This window comes from Diuraphis noxia, unplaced genomic scaffold (assembly GCF_037042655.1).
Source record: "Diuraphis noxia isolate RWA-SAM2 unplaced genomic scaffold, SU_Dnox_SAM2 contig0005, whole genome shotgun sequence".
NCBI classification, from domain to species: domain Eukaryota; kingdom Metazoa; phylum Arthropoda; class Insecta; order Hemiptera; family Aphididae; genus Diuraphis; species Diuraphis noxia.
The window spans coordinates 20699225-20715120 of record NW_028301715.1 but is presented as its reverse complement, the minus strand read 5'-3'; the positions used below and the strand labels follow the sequence as shown (position 1 = coordinate 20715120).

At 27.3% G+C, this 15896-nt stretch overlaps 1 protein-coding gene across 2 annotated transcripts; it reads right to left on the bottom strand.

The window, feature by feature from the left end:
- Positions 1-644: 644 nt before the first annotated feature.
- On the bottom strand, positions 645-14964 carry Su(Tpl) (Suppressor of Triplolethal). Of its 2 annotated transcripts, none has more exons than XM_015508709.2 (10): positions 14946-14964; positions 11900-12164; positions 3598-3651; positions 3413-3528; positions 3211-3327; positions 2642-2925; positions 2422-2578; positions 1382-1693; positions 1060-1231; positions 645-1002 (listed from the first exon to the last, which is right to left on the bottom strand). In XM_015508709.2, exons 2-10 carry the CDS (start codon positions 12059-12061, stop codon positions 844-846), a joined length of 1533 nt encoding a protein of 510 aa, XP_015364195.2. In that variant the 5' UTR covers positions 12062-12164; positions 14946-14964; the 3' UTR covers positions 645-843. The 2 variants fall into 2 exon arrangements, with proteins under 2 accessions (XP_015364195.2, XP_015364194.2); XM_015508708.2 differs by lacking the exon at positions 14946-14964 and adding an exon at positions 12241-12420.
- Positions 14965-15896: the final 932 nt, after the last annotated feature.

Here is a 15896-nt window from a genome sequence, read left to right as displayed (position 1 = left end):
CAATATAGTTATCTTCATGTAAATTATATTCATTTGTTTCTAAAATTTGTTTTTGTTGGTTCTTAAATTAAAAAATCAACTATATTATTGATTTTTTTTTAAGTTTATGGATTTATAATAAAATAAATTAGTAAATTTTTTTATAAATAAATATTAATGACTAAATCCTACAAAAATTAAATTAAATTCAAAATTGTATACCATGTTTAAACCTAAATTTAATAGTTTCAAAACATTAAGATTTATACTAAGTTCTCACTGCTTGTGAGAATTAGATTTTGTTTTTAATCATAAAAATAAAAAACAATATTTATAACATAATAATAAAAATAAAATAAAACATTTAAACTTGCTACACAATATGTATTCATTTCAATATCAAATTGATAATAATTATCATCAGACATTTATACAATAAATGTAATTGAAAAAAGTTAATTTTTGCATAATATGCAACACCAAGATAATAAAAACCAATCATATGGCATATAAATGGATACATGTCGTACATAGACAATAGACATATGCCTAAATTTAAGTTTACAATATAATGAATGTTTTCAAACAGCCAATAGGAAACCAATTAGTTACATGGTGTATATAGCTGCCATATTCAAGCTCATCCAAAATAAGAAAACAAGCACTTGAGTGATAAACAATTTTGATCTTTAGTGTTAAACTTTAATACAAACAAAAATAAAATAAAATCAATATTTCTGGCTAAGTTTTAACACATTCATGATTTTAACGGTCAGTTTAAAAGATCTTAAATTTGAATACCAAGCCCCCCTTACAAAAAAAAAAAAAAACAATAAATCATTAAAAGTTTTCATTACGCTCATATCAACATATCAACACTGGATTGTTTTTATCATAGTCGTGCACCAGATCTTTAATATGAGACAATTTGTTATGAAGGTAGTCAAAACGTGTTTTAGCCGCTTGATATTTATCATCATGTTTTCTTTCATTATATTCTTGTAATATTTGGTTTTCTAAAATCTAAAAATATATTTATATTATCAACAAATAAATGTAGAGCAATAAATTAATTTATACCTTATACTCATTTGAACCTTTAGGATAAAGTAACATACGATCTTTTAGCTTAGCAAATTTATTTCGAACAGGATCCATAATTTCAGCCAGGTGTTTGTATTCTTTATGACATTTCATGAATTCTGATTTATATTGTTTCTTTTGCTCCTTGTTTGTTATTCGTACAAAATCTCTGAAAATAGAAAAAAAAAACATTTTGAAAGTTTATATAATAAAAACTATTGTTTTCATTTCGTAAACAGATGGAATATATTTAAATTAAACAAAATAACAGTTTTAGTACTTATTAAAGAATAATACTTTATCTTGATAGTATACTTACTGAATATATTTTGGTATTGGATTGGTATGAGAAGGTGCATGAGTAGGTGATCGTATAGTTGATTGAGTACTAGACACAATTGGTGGAGGACTATTTGATAATAATTTTTTCTCAGGTGATGGTCGTTTGAAATGTGAAACTCGCAATTTTTTCGTCTGGAAACCATCTGCACTATTGTAGTAACCAGGTCTTTTGTTACCATGAACATTATTAGGAGGACTATTGGGAACGGTGCTACTTGGGGATTGTTCACTGCTGCCAGAGCTTCCAGTATCACTTAATCCAGGAGGTGTTAAATTTTGAGGCTTTCGTCTAAATATTAAAATGTTTTTTGATATAAAAGTATTGTTATAGCACAAAAAATTATACTGTAAATTGTACAGACTTCAGATTAAAAGAAAAAAGTTATTTCTCCTTTTTTCTCAATAATTAGGTACCTACTGAATATTATTAAAAATTAAAATAATAATTAAGTGATTGGGCATAGAATGTTAAAGTATAAAATGTTTCAAGTGCCAGAAATATATGACATAATATTCAGTATTAAATTATTTTGAGATTTTATTGTAATTAGAGAAGAAAATTATTATATTTATAATGACATAATAAATAAATAATACAACAGAGTTTAAAATATCATATAGTATTTTAAGAAGTTAACTTGTAATAATAATTGTTATATACAAACCATTCTTATCATACATTTCAATGAAATATATTTGGAATATTGCAATTATTTTTTAAATTACTCCCTCACTCGTTTTGAATATTTATATTATAATACTAGAATGTAGTACTTTTAGATAAGTAAAAATCAGAGAATAGTACAACTGTCCAAAACATAGAACATACATTTTGCATTTCATTTGATCATATTTAAATTTCTTTGAAACTGTGCTTTTATTTGTAAAACAAATATGAATATGAATCAACTTTTCAAATATTTCTTAGTTAAAAATATTTGTATTTTTTTAAAATTAATAATAATAGTGAAACTGTTGAACCACTAAGAAATAAAATAAATATACAATTGTATTTACCGTTTTAATACAATAAGATCTTGACTGCTATAAAATGGCCAGTCTTCTTGAACATCATTCCAAACATGCCTTAATAGATAGTATGCATTATCCTTTGATATTGCTATATGACTAAGAACTGACATTATCTGTGTTCTATCTTTATCTTTCAAACCATCTAAAAAACATAAATTTAGTAATTTACACAAACATGTAAAACACACTAACAATTTGAACAAACCTCTATTTAAAATACTAATTAATTCTGGTTTTTTGTATGGCCTTAATGCTAAAAGATGGATAATTCTATCTCTTAATGGTTTTTTGCTAATATCTGATGCATGATTGGCTGGTGAAGGGATATGCGGGGGTATAGGTTTGGAAATTATAGGTTTTGGAACGTTATTTGTAATATTAACATTATTATAAGAATTATTATTATGACGGCTAGCTCTTATTTGAGCAGGATTTTTTCGTATCTTGCGACTAAGAGCTGATTTGCTGTCAAGTTCAATTTCCCGTGTACTGTAAACAAAGAAAAAAGTCTAATTATAGCTATACATTTTAATTTAAGAAACATGCAAATTAAATATCTTCTATTGGCTATTTTATCCTTTTTTTTTTGTAAATCCAAAATCAACCTTTTATTTTTAATAATACAAATTGTGAAATTTTAATCTTAGTTGTTTTTATAATACATTTTGATGATATTATTTATTATTACACTAGAATAAATATTTCATATCCAAAAAATATAAAATTATAAGTGAAAAAATTAGAAATATATTTTAAAATAAATAGCAACTATACCATGATTTCTTGTGTAATTCTTCAACAGCAACCATTCTATGTCTAGTAGCTTCATATACATCATCATTTGCAAGTACTCGTATATGTCTATTCAAGGTACCAACATATTCTAATGATCTATAAATAAATAAAATAGTAAATATTTTGATCATTATCATAATTATAATAATAGGTGTATATTTGATTTTTTTTTATAAAATACCTAGACGTATTTTGACGAATACATTCAAAACTACTTCGAGGAGCAGCAGTGTCTGTTGTATTGGATAAACTAAAGTCAAATGTATAATTTTTTGATATGCTCGGTACGCATAATTGCTAAAATAATAATTATAAATATAAAACTTATTTCTTTAATAGTTAATTAGTTCAAAAATTAATACTTACACCTTCATTGCCCTTAAATTGTATTCTAGGTTTTGGAAGGTTTTCTGAGTTACCCTAAAAAATATATATTAATTATATTTAAAATTTACTCATAGATATATTTAATTTAATTAAAATATCTGAATTGTGTTTGTTATATAAATAATGAATGGATTATACTAAAATTAAATTAAAGTTGGGTTATAACTTATAAATTAAAATTAAAAGGAAATAAGAAGTATAATAAATTAAGAGCAAAAGATTTAAGGAGTTCATATTTGTTTTATGTTCAAAGCCTCAGAAGAATGATACATTTAAATTTTACTCCATAAAAACAAGAATATCTGATAATTATTTATTATTAAATCAACATTCTTTTAATAAATAGCTGAATATCTATCTTATTTATATTAACTATAAGCTTAAACAATAGTAAACAACAAGGAAATGATAAATCAATAATTGAGCAATACTGTTATAACTTAATACATTTATGATTAAAATCATAGTAAATTCATTTTTAATCACAGGTATGTGTAGAATGCACATATCATACCATTTAGATTTAACTAATGTAAATTTTTAATAAGATTAGAAAAATATTAAAATAACCAATAATTATTTCTGTAATTATTATTATAATAATTAATTTTTTTTTTTTTTTTTATTAATAAATAATCACTTAGTTAAAAATGTATAATTACTCTATACAGTCAAATGTATATGTTAAGAGAATGTCAGTGCAATATTTCATATTTGTTTTTAATCTCAGACTCATGCGCAAGGCGCAACATAGAAAAAACAGCTTTGCCTCAAATCGTTTTTTAAGATTTTTGAGTAATCTCAGAGTAAAACCACCTAGTTCCAAAATTATAAAGAATAATAATTTTGAGCCTGGCTTGGTGAGGCGCGGTCGTACGCTCAATCTGCGGAAACGCACTGAGCGTACGTACCGGCCGCAGTTGCTAGCTCCCGGATGGGTGACCACCCGAGATTTTTAGCAACATATCCTTGCCACACATACACAAACACGTGTTACAAACCTACCCACTTAAAAACCTACAAAAATAACACCTACCGTACCACCCCACACCCAATAGCCTATGTTGCCGTGGGTTCTCCTTACAAAAAAAAAATAATAATAATAATATTAAGCGTTTTTGAGGGTATGACATATCGGTTTTATATATAATTATTGTTTGATTTAGTATTCGACTTTCAAAATCAAAAATTAATTTCGTAAATTTAAATCATGTATAAATTGTTTTGAGACAATATTTAGACACATCAAAGAGTGATTCCTTAAATGATTAAAAAATTTTAGTATCTAGCGATTTTGTAATGGGTGGTTTTCATCTATGACTATTCAAAAACATAAAAAAAAATTATGCGCGTGGGGCAGAAAAATAATACAAACAGAACGCTGATATCTTCTGAGACACGAATTACGAACATTTTACCTTATTTAAAATATAGTGTAGATGACGCGCGAAACTATAATTATATTTTTGTTTATTTATAACATAACAAACCGAAACCGAGGAATGTTTTAATATTATTTTCTCGGTGACCGTAGTTATATAGTTACATACTATGTCTAGTTTAGCTAAATAAATATAAATATTTAACACTATAATATGAGTTTATCATTTAACTCTATCCATTATAATATCATATTATAGGTATTACCATTGATTATAAATACTAGTATTTATAATCAATGGTATTACTTTTTAAAATTATTAAATTGATTTTGGTTAAACGTACAACAAATACCAACCGTATCTGTTTGTTTTCATCGCATCGGGTTTTAAAATAATATTATCTCTGCATTAGACGAGGGGGACACGTCATTAGTAGTTAATAAAATATTGTTAAATGTTTGACATATTAATAAATATGTGTATTAATAATAATAATAATGGATGTCAAATTGTTATTGGTAGGTCATTCTCAGGCTTCACACAGGTAGCTCTGTGAGAGAGCTGGTCTATTGACGTGTATGACCCAAATACCAAACTCTTAGTCTGTAACAGCAGCAATAGTATATATAGTATATATAAATATATAAAAAATAGTATGGCAGTGGCAGTGGTAGTAGCGAAACTTTCACTTTTTGTCATACAATTGGTCCTGACCTTGTCCTCAACGTAGACAAAATATTTAAGCCTTGCCTTGTGTATTAATTGTATTTATTCAAGTTATGCCATTTTGGAGTAACCAATAATAATAATAGAGCATTAATATTAAATAAAAATTACGGAGGCAATAATAGATTTTTGAGAATTTATGTAGAAGCAATCGTAGAATTGAGAACGAAAACAATGAACAAATATTATTATCTAATTACCAATATCAATATATTGCCTATGCGAAACCCAATACATTATAATAAAATTTTTCTTCGCGAAGTAGCTAACGTCAGTCAAAAACTTTGAAAAGATATTTCAATGTTCAAGTCATATTAATATCTTATTGCTTTTAAGAAAAATCCTAGGAAAAATCAAAAATACACTCGTCAAATTTTGTACGAAAAACTCAATACGGTTAGATACATGGTGGATTCGTGAAAATAATTGAATGCGTATTATTATTATTATTATTACTATTAGAGTACGTACACATTTTTATTTGTTGCGTATTACTAATGTTTCACGTGAAAAAGCGGGTGAAAGTATGAGTGCGAAAGACGAAAGGATAATTATGTTACATACATATACAATAATTCTACTCTACAGCTAGTTAAAACCAGTTTTTGCAATACAATTATTATTAGACAGTACGAAGAACACAAAATAAGTTTTTATCATAAAGTTTTAGCTCAGATATATTTTATTTTATTCGGATACCTTGAAATTAAATATATATTTAGCGAACAATAATGGGGATATTGAAATATGCAGTTATTTGTAAGTGAAAAATAAGTATAAAATGCTTTAAAACTATGGTACTGAACTTTATTCAAAATAAAATAATTTTTAGTTACTTAATTACCCATCTAAAAATTCCATCACTAAAAGGAAGTTAAAAATGTAATTAAATAACATGGGTATGATTTTTGTAAGCTTTATTTTATCACAATGATAAGGAACCAAAACCATAAAGAAATTATAGGTAATTCGTGTTTCTAAATTTAATTGAATTAAACTAAAAAAATCGTTTTCAATGGGCATCAATGACATTTTCACTGAATCTATCTTTCGTTGATTTCGTTTACGAAAATCAAATTAATTATTTGTTAATATTTTGACCTTCATTTCATTTTGTCAACATTGTCGATAAGCCAGCTGACATTGTACGGGAAAAAATAAGTACAAACGTAATTCACCAATGCCACTGAGTTCTATGCACTTAAAAATTATTATTTTTTGGTTTTAGAAATACTATCTAGCCAGATAGATTTTTTACAATAATAATTATAAATTCACTTCAATTATTAAGAAAAGTAACAAATAAATTATAATATTGTTCAGTTCCTTTTATTTGGATAGTTAACTACCTATTTAACTACTGTTTACGGCGAGGGTAATACATTATTAAATTATATAATGATGTGGTTAATATTTTATGAGTTTATAACTTATAACACGTTCGATAATATGAAGCTAATCTATTGCACATAATAATCATAGAATAATATTTTATTTTTGATGAATTCAGTATTTTTATATTGCATTTTAACATAATAATATGAAATATTATTATAAATATCACTAATATAGTAATATGATACACACAACACACTTCATTCAATCGTAAGCCTAGGTAGAAAGTTTATTGTACCTATCGTAAATTCATAAGTAATGCAGATGGTGCTTAATATACACATCAAAAACGTATTAAACCTAAAAACAATTTTATAGAAAAAATAAAAAGCTTTAACCCGTTAATCCGATTCTTTAAACTTTAAACTTAAATCTTTTAAACATTGTTGCCAGATCGTAATTGAGGTGATAAAAACGAGTTTACGTTGTTTACGAAACAGAATGAAAATGGTTAATTTAATAGACGAAAAAAAATTAATTTTTATAACGGAATTAATTCATTTATAAATAATATTCAAGGACAGTGAAGTATGTGTGTTTAAAATACGTACTAATTTTTCAACAAAAAGTCAAATATACATTATGCGTAAAAATTAAATATCATTAGTCGATCTAATATGAGTACAATAACAATAATGATCACAATAAATTACTATAATGGCTAATGTATATAATGTCTATAATCTATAAACTATAAACTACCGTACTAATAAACATACTTAATATCAATAGGTATTATAGAATAATATGTATGAAACCATTTTATAGTACAGCATTCTATTAATAGTTTTGTGGTGTTGGTAAATTATTTTATGCGATTTCAATATGATATAATAATAATAATTAATTAAAACCAATTATATACAAGTAGTTTCTTTTTTAAATAGGTATCCTGAAAAATGTTACAAGAAAAGAAAAATAGTTTTTATCTCATACTTTAACTAAAATAAATCTATTTATCTATTTGGGTTTATAAAAAAGGTGCAGTTGTTTTGGGAAATGTAGATGTATTTAAGATAAAAATATAACGACTTACTCCTATCTAAATAAAAGTAACCTCCCCAATGTTTTTTAAAAACATTTTTACTAAAGATTTATTTTAATTTTAATATAATTCATGATCATGAAAAACTGAATAATTAATTTTTTGAAAATATTAATAATAAGAAATTAAACAATCATATAATTACTGGTTATCATTTTAGTTTTTGGTACAGTAGCCTTATGTGCAGTCAGAACTTGAGGAGCTGATATACTCCAACAATATTATTTAAAATTGAAATGCTTTAAAATAATAATCTCCAGTTTTAATAGTTCTTAAAAATATAAAAAATGTATCAGTTTTGTAAAATAATAATATGCAGGAAAATATACATCCTAGAGTAGGTTGTTAGTTGCAGTTTAAAATTAACCCTCATAGTATGATTTAAAAAAACTATTATATGTTTAGTAAAAAAAAAGTATAGAATTATCTAAATAGGTAGATGGTTTAAGTGTTTCAGGAGATTCTGTAAAGTAATATCACCACTACGGATTAATTGTGCTACTACTACTAGGGTTAGAACCAAGTGCCTGGTATGAACCAAGCCTTTGAATCCAAGTCTTAGTCCATAACACCCATTAAAAAACCGTATCTAACTTCTAAAAGTCTTAATGATGAAAACTTGAAGGCTAAATAGAATATATTAATGAAAAAATTAACTGCCTCACATTAATTTTGTTCCTCAACATTAAAATGATACAATATTATTCTGGGTGTATGTAGAAAGTTGAAAATATTTAGTGACAAGAAAATAAAACTTTTTGTTATTGTTATTAAGTTATTGAATTGAATTTTGTTTATATTACTACCATCAAATTAGCTTATTGAGCTTATTGTGAATTTATTGAACAGATGGTCAACATAAGAATTTGAGAATAATGAAAAGAAAAATGTTTCTAATTTATTCAAGCTTAGTAAGTACCAAGTTACAATTATATATAAATGTTAGATAAGCTGATACATTTTTAATTGTAAAAACATTAATCAATTTAATAAGAAAGAAGTAATGGAATTCTATTATGATAAACTAACAATACCTAATAAAATGTGCCTATTACATTTTCTGTGCCTGTCACCAAGTAAATAATTTAGTTAAAGAATACCCAATAGCTTTATTCTATCTATTAAAATATTATTGAAAAATTCTATTATAAGTACTTAAAATATTGAGTGTGCATCTATTAATAGAATTAAAACACTGTAAACCAAAACAAACAATTTATTTCAAATAAAAAAAATTAAAATAGAAACCTAAATAAGATTTGTGTAAGCAGTGAGGTTAAACCCTTTAAACAAACCATAGTTTGCAAATATTGATTGGAATAAAAAAACTAACCGGAATTTTAAAAACTATATCCTAACTTTCTCAATTTTAATATATCATTTATTTTATTTTTTATAACAAACAGGAACAAGTGTATTTGTTATTAACACAGTTTATACAGTAAGAGGATAATAAAAAGGTATGGTTTAAAATAAATATCATGCTATAAGATAATATTTTAAGGTATTAAAATTGGTATAAAATTAATTTTGACCAACCTTTAGCAATTCATGCAATATATTTTTATTGTTTGTATAATTAATTTACAATAGGTATATAGATGGTTTTATTTTTTTGAATGTTATCCATGATTTGGATTTGAATTAATCATCAATAATCACTTTAATTTAATTTATTTTTTTTGTAAATTACATGATCATAGGGGCAAATAGGGAGGCTTAGGGGGTATTAGCATTCTCAATTTTAAAGTTAGCGCCCTCAAATAATGTCTGTGTTTATGTATCAAAAACTTCTTACAAAAAAACTAAAATGAGGAAATGCATAGCTTAAGCACCCTTAGTTTTTTTTTCTTAAAGAAACTGCGCAATTGAACATGATAGCAGATGGATAACAAATACATAAAATCAATTAAATTCAATTATTTTAATATTTTTGAAGTGGCTTTTCAACACTTATTAGTACATTGGAACCTAGGTAATGATTACGTAAATGTGTATTTTTAAATGACTACTACACTACCTAGATAATAAGTACTTATGTAGGAAATAGTTATCATAAATACCTCTTTGTACATAAATAATAATCGATGAAAGATTTAGTATAGGTACTCTTCTAAAATTTAGGGAAACCTATTGAGCATAAGGATATATTTGTTCAAGAATTTCTAACAATTACAAACAAATGTAATAATAGGGGTGTTAATACTGTTTTTAAAAACTTTTTATTATGTACCGAATAAATTAAATGTCATGAAAATAGAAAATTTTATTAAAAAGAATCAAACTAATAGACTATTGAAACAATTTATTGTTATAATTAAGACTAAGTATTTTTATTCAAACATTAAAAATAATTCATAAAACCTACCTAGCGAGCTACCTAGTGAAGATTATAAAATGTTACATAATAATTTGAGAAGGTCAGGACGAAGGCAGCATAAGAATCTTATTTAGATCAATAAAGTAACAACTATATTCTTAGACAAATAATTATGTTTTAAAGCTTTCTTTTACTAAACATTTTGTAAACTTGACTAAAAAGTTTTTTTTAGCTATAAAAGTATTTAAATGTATTGACTGCCTAAATTGTTTTTCTATTAAGAAAGCAAAAACAAAAAATTATATTGTTTTTATAATGATTATCTCTGTGATTCTCTTATGGTATTAATTGAATAACTACCAAATTATATGGAAATTAATATTAGTTTAAGAAAAAATAAATTTCACTCAAAATTATAAACAAAAATAACTTGAAATCGTAAAATGATTTAAGAGGTAATGCGTTACACTATTTAACACAAATATCCAGGAAGTATAGGTACCTATTTACCTATTTAATAACTAGCATTAGAAAAGGTATAAGTTTAAAAATATACTAGTACTATAGTAGATGAGCTAATGAAATGGTATTTACTGTTCCTAAGTATTAAATGGTAGTAGGTACCTATGCAGCTATTCAACTTGGTAGATAGTAATTTGTTTGTATATAGGTATAATACCTATAGGGATTAAATGACAATAATTAATTTTATTTCAATTCAAGTATCAGTCAAAAAAAAAAACCCCCCCAATTAAATGTGTACGTCAGCAATATTGACTAAAAATACCTAATCCAAATTTATTCATAGAATTTCAGTAAGAATTTAAAAAAAAATTTTAAATGTATAATTTGTACCTAGGTTCCAACATTATGGCACAAAAATTGATAGATAAAACCGTATATGAGTTTACATACAATGGTATGTGGACAATATTGAAGACCAGCTGTTTGAAATATTGAGATACACTTAGGCTCAGAAATAATAGACAGACATTTGCCTGAAGCTTAAATTAATAGATTGTAGGACACCAGTTCATCTAGTCAAACTTTGGAAATCGTCAAAATAAACTGGGGTAGTGAACAATGAAGAAAAACTGCAAGATGTGGTGGGTGGCTGAAATACGATTTAAGAGTCTAGCAGATGGAGGTCAACCAAAATTGAAGACCCTGTGATGGGTGTCGAAAAATCGGGGACGCAGAGCGGTGCGAGTTGGGTAAAAAAAATCGGAGGATCGACACCTAGTATATGTGCGGACGTGGCCGGAGGGAAACGAGTCGCGCGAGACGAGCACAAGAGAAATCGCGTAGGCGACGACCGGACATGGACAGAGTGGGTCCTAAGAGCTTCCGATAACAAAAGATCGTCGCGTAGATCGCAAAAAGGTCGGTAGGTACTTAAGGTTTTGTTCTAACCTGTTGACAGCACCGCAGGTAATCCTCAACGGCCTTCAGACAGGAATCGGTCAGCTTGACGAAGAACAGCGTTTTGTTCTTGCCCGTCCTCTGCTTGGACATAAGGCCATTGTTCTGGTTCGACGACAGACTGTATTGCACCCCGGCGGTCAAAGCGGACATCGCGGCCGATCTGTCGTGGCGACTGGCGACTGTTTGCGGGCGCGTTCACGGTACGCGGTCGGCGTCGTCACTTCGTCGTCGATAGAGAGAGGAAAATGATTTCCTTTTGGGAAAAAAAAAATCCAATTTTTTATTATTATTATTATTATTATTACTACGATTATTATTATTATTATTACATCTACAAACGAATCATAATCGCACCAGCGACGGTCGCGGACATGTACACATAGGGAAAAAGATTATGAGACTACTATTATATTAACACAAGTTGTATTACACATTTACACTACTTCGATAGCTGATGGTAATGGTGCGAGATACCAGGTGCACACGAGACCGTCGTGCTGATACGCACACCTGGGCCTCCCGCAGTAGTGGTGACGTCACGGACGTACGATGTCTTTAGTACGGCGCGACGGCCGACGATTGCTTCATAGACGACGTCGCGCACCATAGAGCCATCGGCAGCAGTTGCAGCAGCACCAGCTGCTTACTTGCAGTAAGTTGGTGCAACACCGTTTTTTTGCGATTACCTTCCGCTATCGCCGCCGCCACTAGTCCTACCGTCGACTACTGCCACAGTGCCACTACCTACAACTACATCTACTAGACAGTGTCAGTAGTGGTAAAGTTGCATAGTATTCTACTAATCCGATTGTAAATAAGGATTATAATTTATAATATCATTGTTATCCTGTAGTACACAGGATTTTTCTTTATCGTCCAAACAGGGCATGTTGGCGAAAGGCGTATGTTATTATACTCGATGTCGATGGGGTAGCCGATAGGGGTAATTTATTTTAAATCAACAAGTTAAACTTATTATTATTTCGATATTTTACGTTTTTATAATTTTATGACTGCAGGATGGAATTATGCAAATCAAAAATTGAAAAACTGAAAAACATTTAACCTTTGATTCTAAATAAAAGTAGGTACCTATAATACTAGTACATATTATTTTTATTTATTTGTTTTAATAGTATTATAGTGGCATTTAGGTAGCTACAAATCGTAACGATAATACAATATTGTTTATAATTGTAGATTTGTAGTATTTAGTATAGTGCACCATAAATGTATCGTCAACAGCACAGATGGAATATTTCCTGCTGTTCGATTCGGGTACAGACTTCAAGCTAAAACTGCCCATGTCCTGTTGGAGGCACGAAATAAACTTGTTCTGTGATACTACTCATGCGACACACGTGCAATAAATATCGGTATGCGCCTACGATTGTACCTCGTGTTGCCTTCTAAGAGCGCCCTTCAACTCGTAAAAACGTAAAAAACGTTATTGGAAAATCGGGCAAAAAAAAAGACAATGAAAATCAAAAACGGTTTACTGAGTGAGAACCGTATCCGTACGCACATGGAATCGTTTTTTTCTTTATTTCAATTTCTTGCCTTTCAGTAGCGGTGGGGTGATCAGCCGGTGGTGGTGACCAGGTGTTCGAGTGTTCGAGCTAAGAGCTAAACAACGCTAGTGCGCTACACGTACGCATAATAATATATAGGGGTGCGTATTATTATTATTTTATTCCATACCTTATATGAAGCCCCCAAAATAATCATCGAATAATAATTGTATATATAATAACCGTCGTTATATATTGCATATTATTTGCGACAACCGTATGGTATGCTACCTATATATTATGGGTAATATACGTCTCAGGACAGCGGGGACTTAATAATCCCAAAACAAAATATTAGACACAAACGCAATAAACATATACTTGGGTAGTTAGGTATACAGAGTGCACCAAGATGTATGATCCCCCTTATTTCTCCAACATTGTAATTATTCAAAGTATTATTTTTAAAATACCAACTAAAATACCATAATATTTTTAAACTCTTGATTATTTTTTACTATACTTTTTGAGTGTACTATGGCAACACAAACTTCTGTTTTTCAAATTAGAAACTTCCCTTTTTGTCAAATTTTACGGATATTTTTTTTTTTAAACATATTTACGTAACAAAATCAAAATTCAAAAGCGCTGTATTTGTATTATTTAACTTTGTGTAACTAAGAATAGTAGGTCCATGATAATGGGTTTGGGAAATATGTGGGCTATATTAATTTAGAAATAATTGTGATTAATATTAATCTATCATCATTAAACAATTTGTAAAAATGGTCCAAGTATAATTCAATATCACATTTATTTCATATTTTTGTAGAAAAAATTTTAGGACTATTGTCCTTATTGTATAAACATTTTATTAACTAAGAAACTATACTCGTACAAATTTTGAATTTGGTGTATTAACATTTAAAAAAAAATCATCTATTAAATAATTTACAGTAAAAACTGCTGAAGTGATTCTCACTTGATAAACAGAAGTTAGTTTCACTGCGGAATACTTTTTAAGTACTAAATACAAAAAACACCAAGAATTTGAAAGTATGGTCTTTAGGTATATTTAAATTAAATTATTAGCTAAGAATAAAAGGGGGAGTGAGCGTGATTGGTGAATAGGAATCACCCTGTAGTATAAAATTGAAGGACGTTTGGTGAACAGATTTACGTATATTATTCGGAAGTCAAAGTCTGCTGGTGCCTGGTGGTCTACGGTATGTCATGATGTTCACGCTTGTATTAAAAACAAATAATACATATTTATAATTATTTATACATTATTGTTAATTGAGGTATATTATCTTGTCCGATGCCGTAATTATTGTTGTTACAATATCCTCTAACACGTAAAACGCAATAAATAATAATAAAATAATGTACAACGCACACACACACGGATATGAACTTATAATATTACATATTCTATATATAGCTATACAGGTATTAGCGTATAACATTACATATTACATATAATATTTTAATCTTATTTTCTTAATGTGTTTGGTACTCACCACTCGGTGACTATTTCCAGCGACGAGCAATCCCTTCTACTTCATATAACACTATAACAATAATATATTAAACATATTATAATATATAGTGAACCATTAAAATAGCAACACTTATCATCCAAATGCATATTTTGTTTTTATAAAAATTGTTTAGTTGAGGTGTATATTTTATAACGCACTACACTTAAAAAAATAGTTTTTTATCAGTAGCTTTTAATTATATTTTAATGACAAGTCAATAACCTATATTTGTATTTATAGATATATGTATAATCAAAAAAATTGAATATTACACTTTTCTCGAAATTCATAATGTTTAAATATAATATAATAATATAATATATATTGAATAAATTAAGTTTTCAATATTTAGGTGAACGATAGTATATTATAAAAGTCTAACTTTAGTATTTTGCGATGCATTCATGCATTGCGTCTGCTATTTTTTAAGTAGGTATCTATTATTGTAGTAAATTACTAATTTATGACGAATAATTTATTTAATTATTAATTATTATATTCGATATAATACGTCTACAATTTCAGAAAACAATTTTGCTTTTGACTATGAAAATTAAAAATATATCTTAGGTAGTCATTAATTTTTTTTTTTAAACACTTCTTAATTCTTATATAATAAACAAATTGATCATTATAATGCGTAAGACAAAATAAAAACAAAAATAGACTAGGAAAATAATTCATAGGTAGAGTAACCATTTGTTAAGGATCATATTATATAGTATATTATTTTATAATTCAAACGAAAGCGTAAATGATTTTACTCTACGCAGACTATAATGATATTATAATTTATAATTTATTAATCACTGCACACTATATACGTTGACTAGGTACCTATTTAATAATAGTGGTTACAATAGTTATGTATTGTATTCTTATGTATAGGTACCTGTTACGTCATGTAAAAGTATCATGTTATATTTGGAT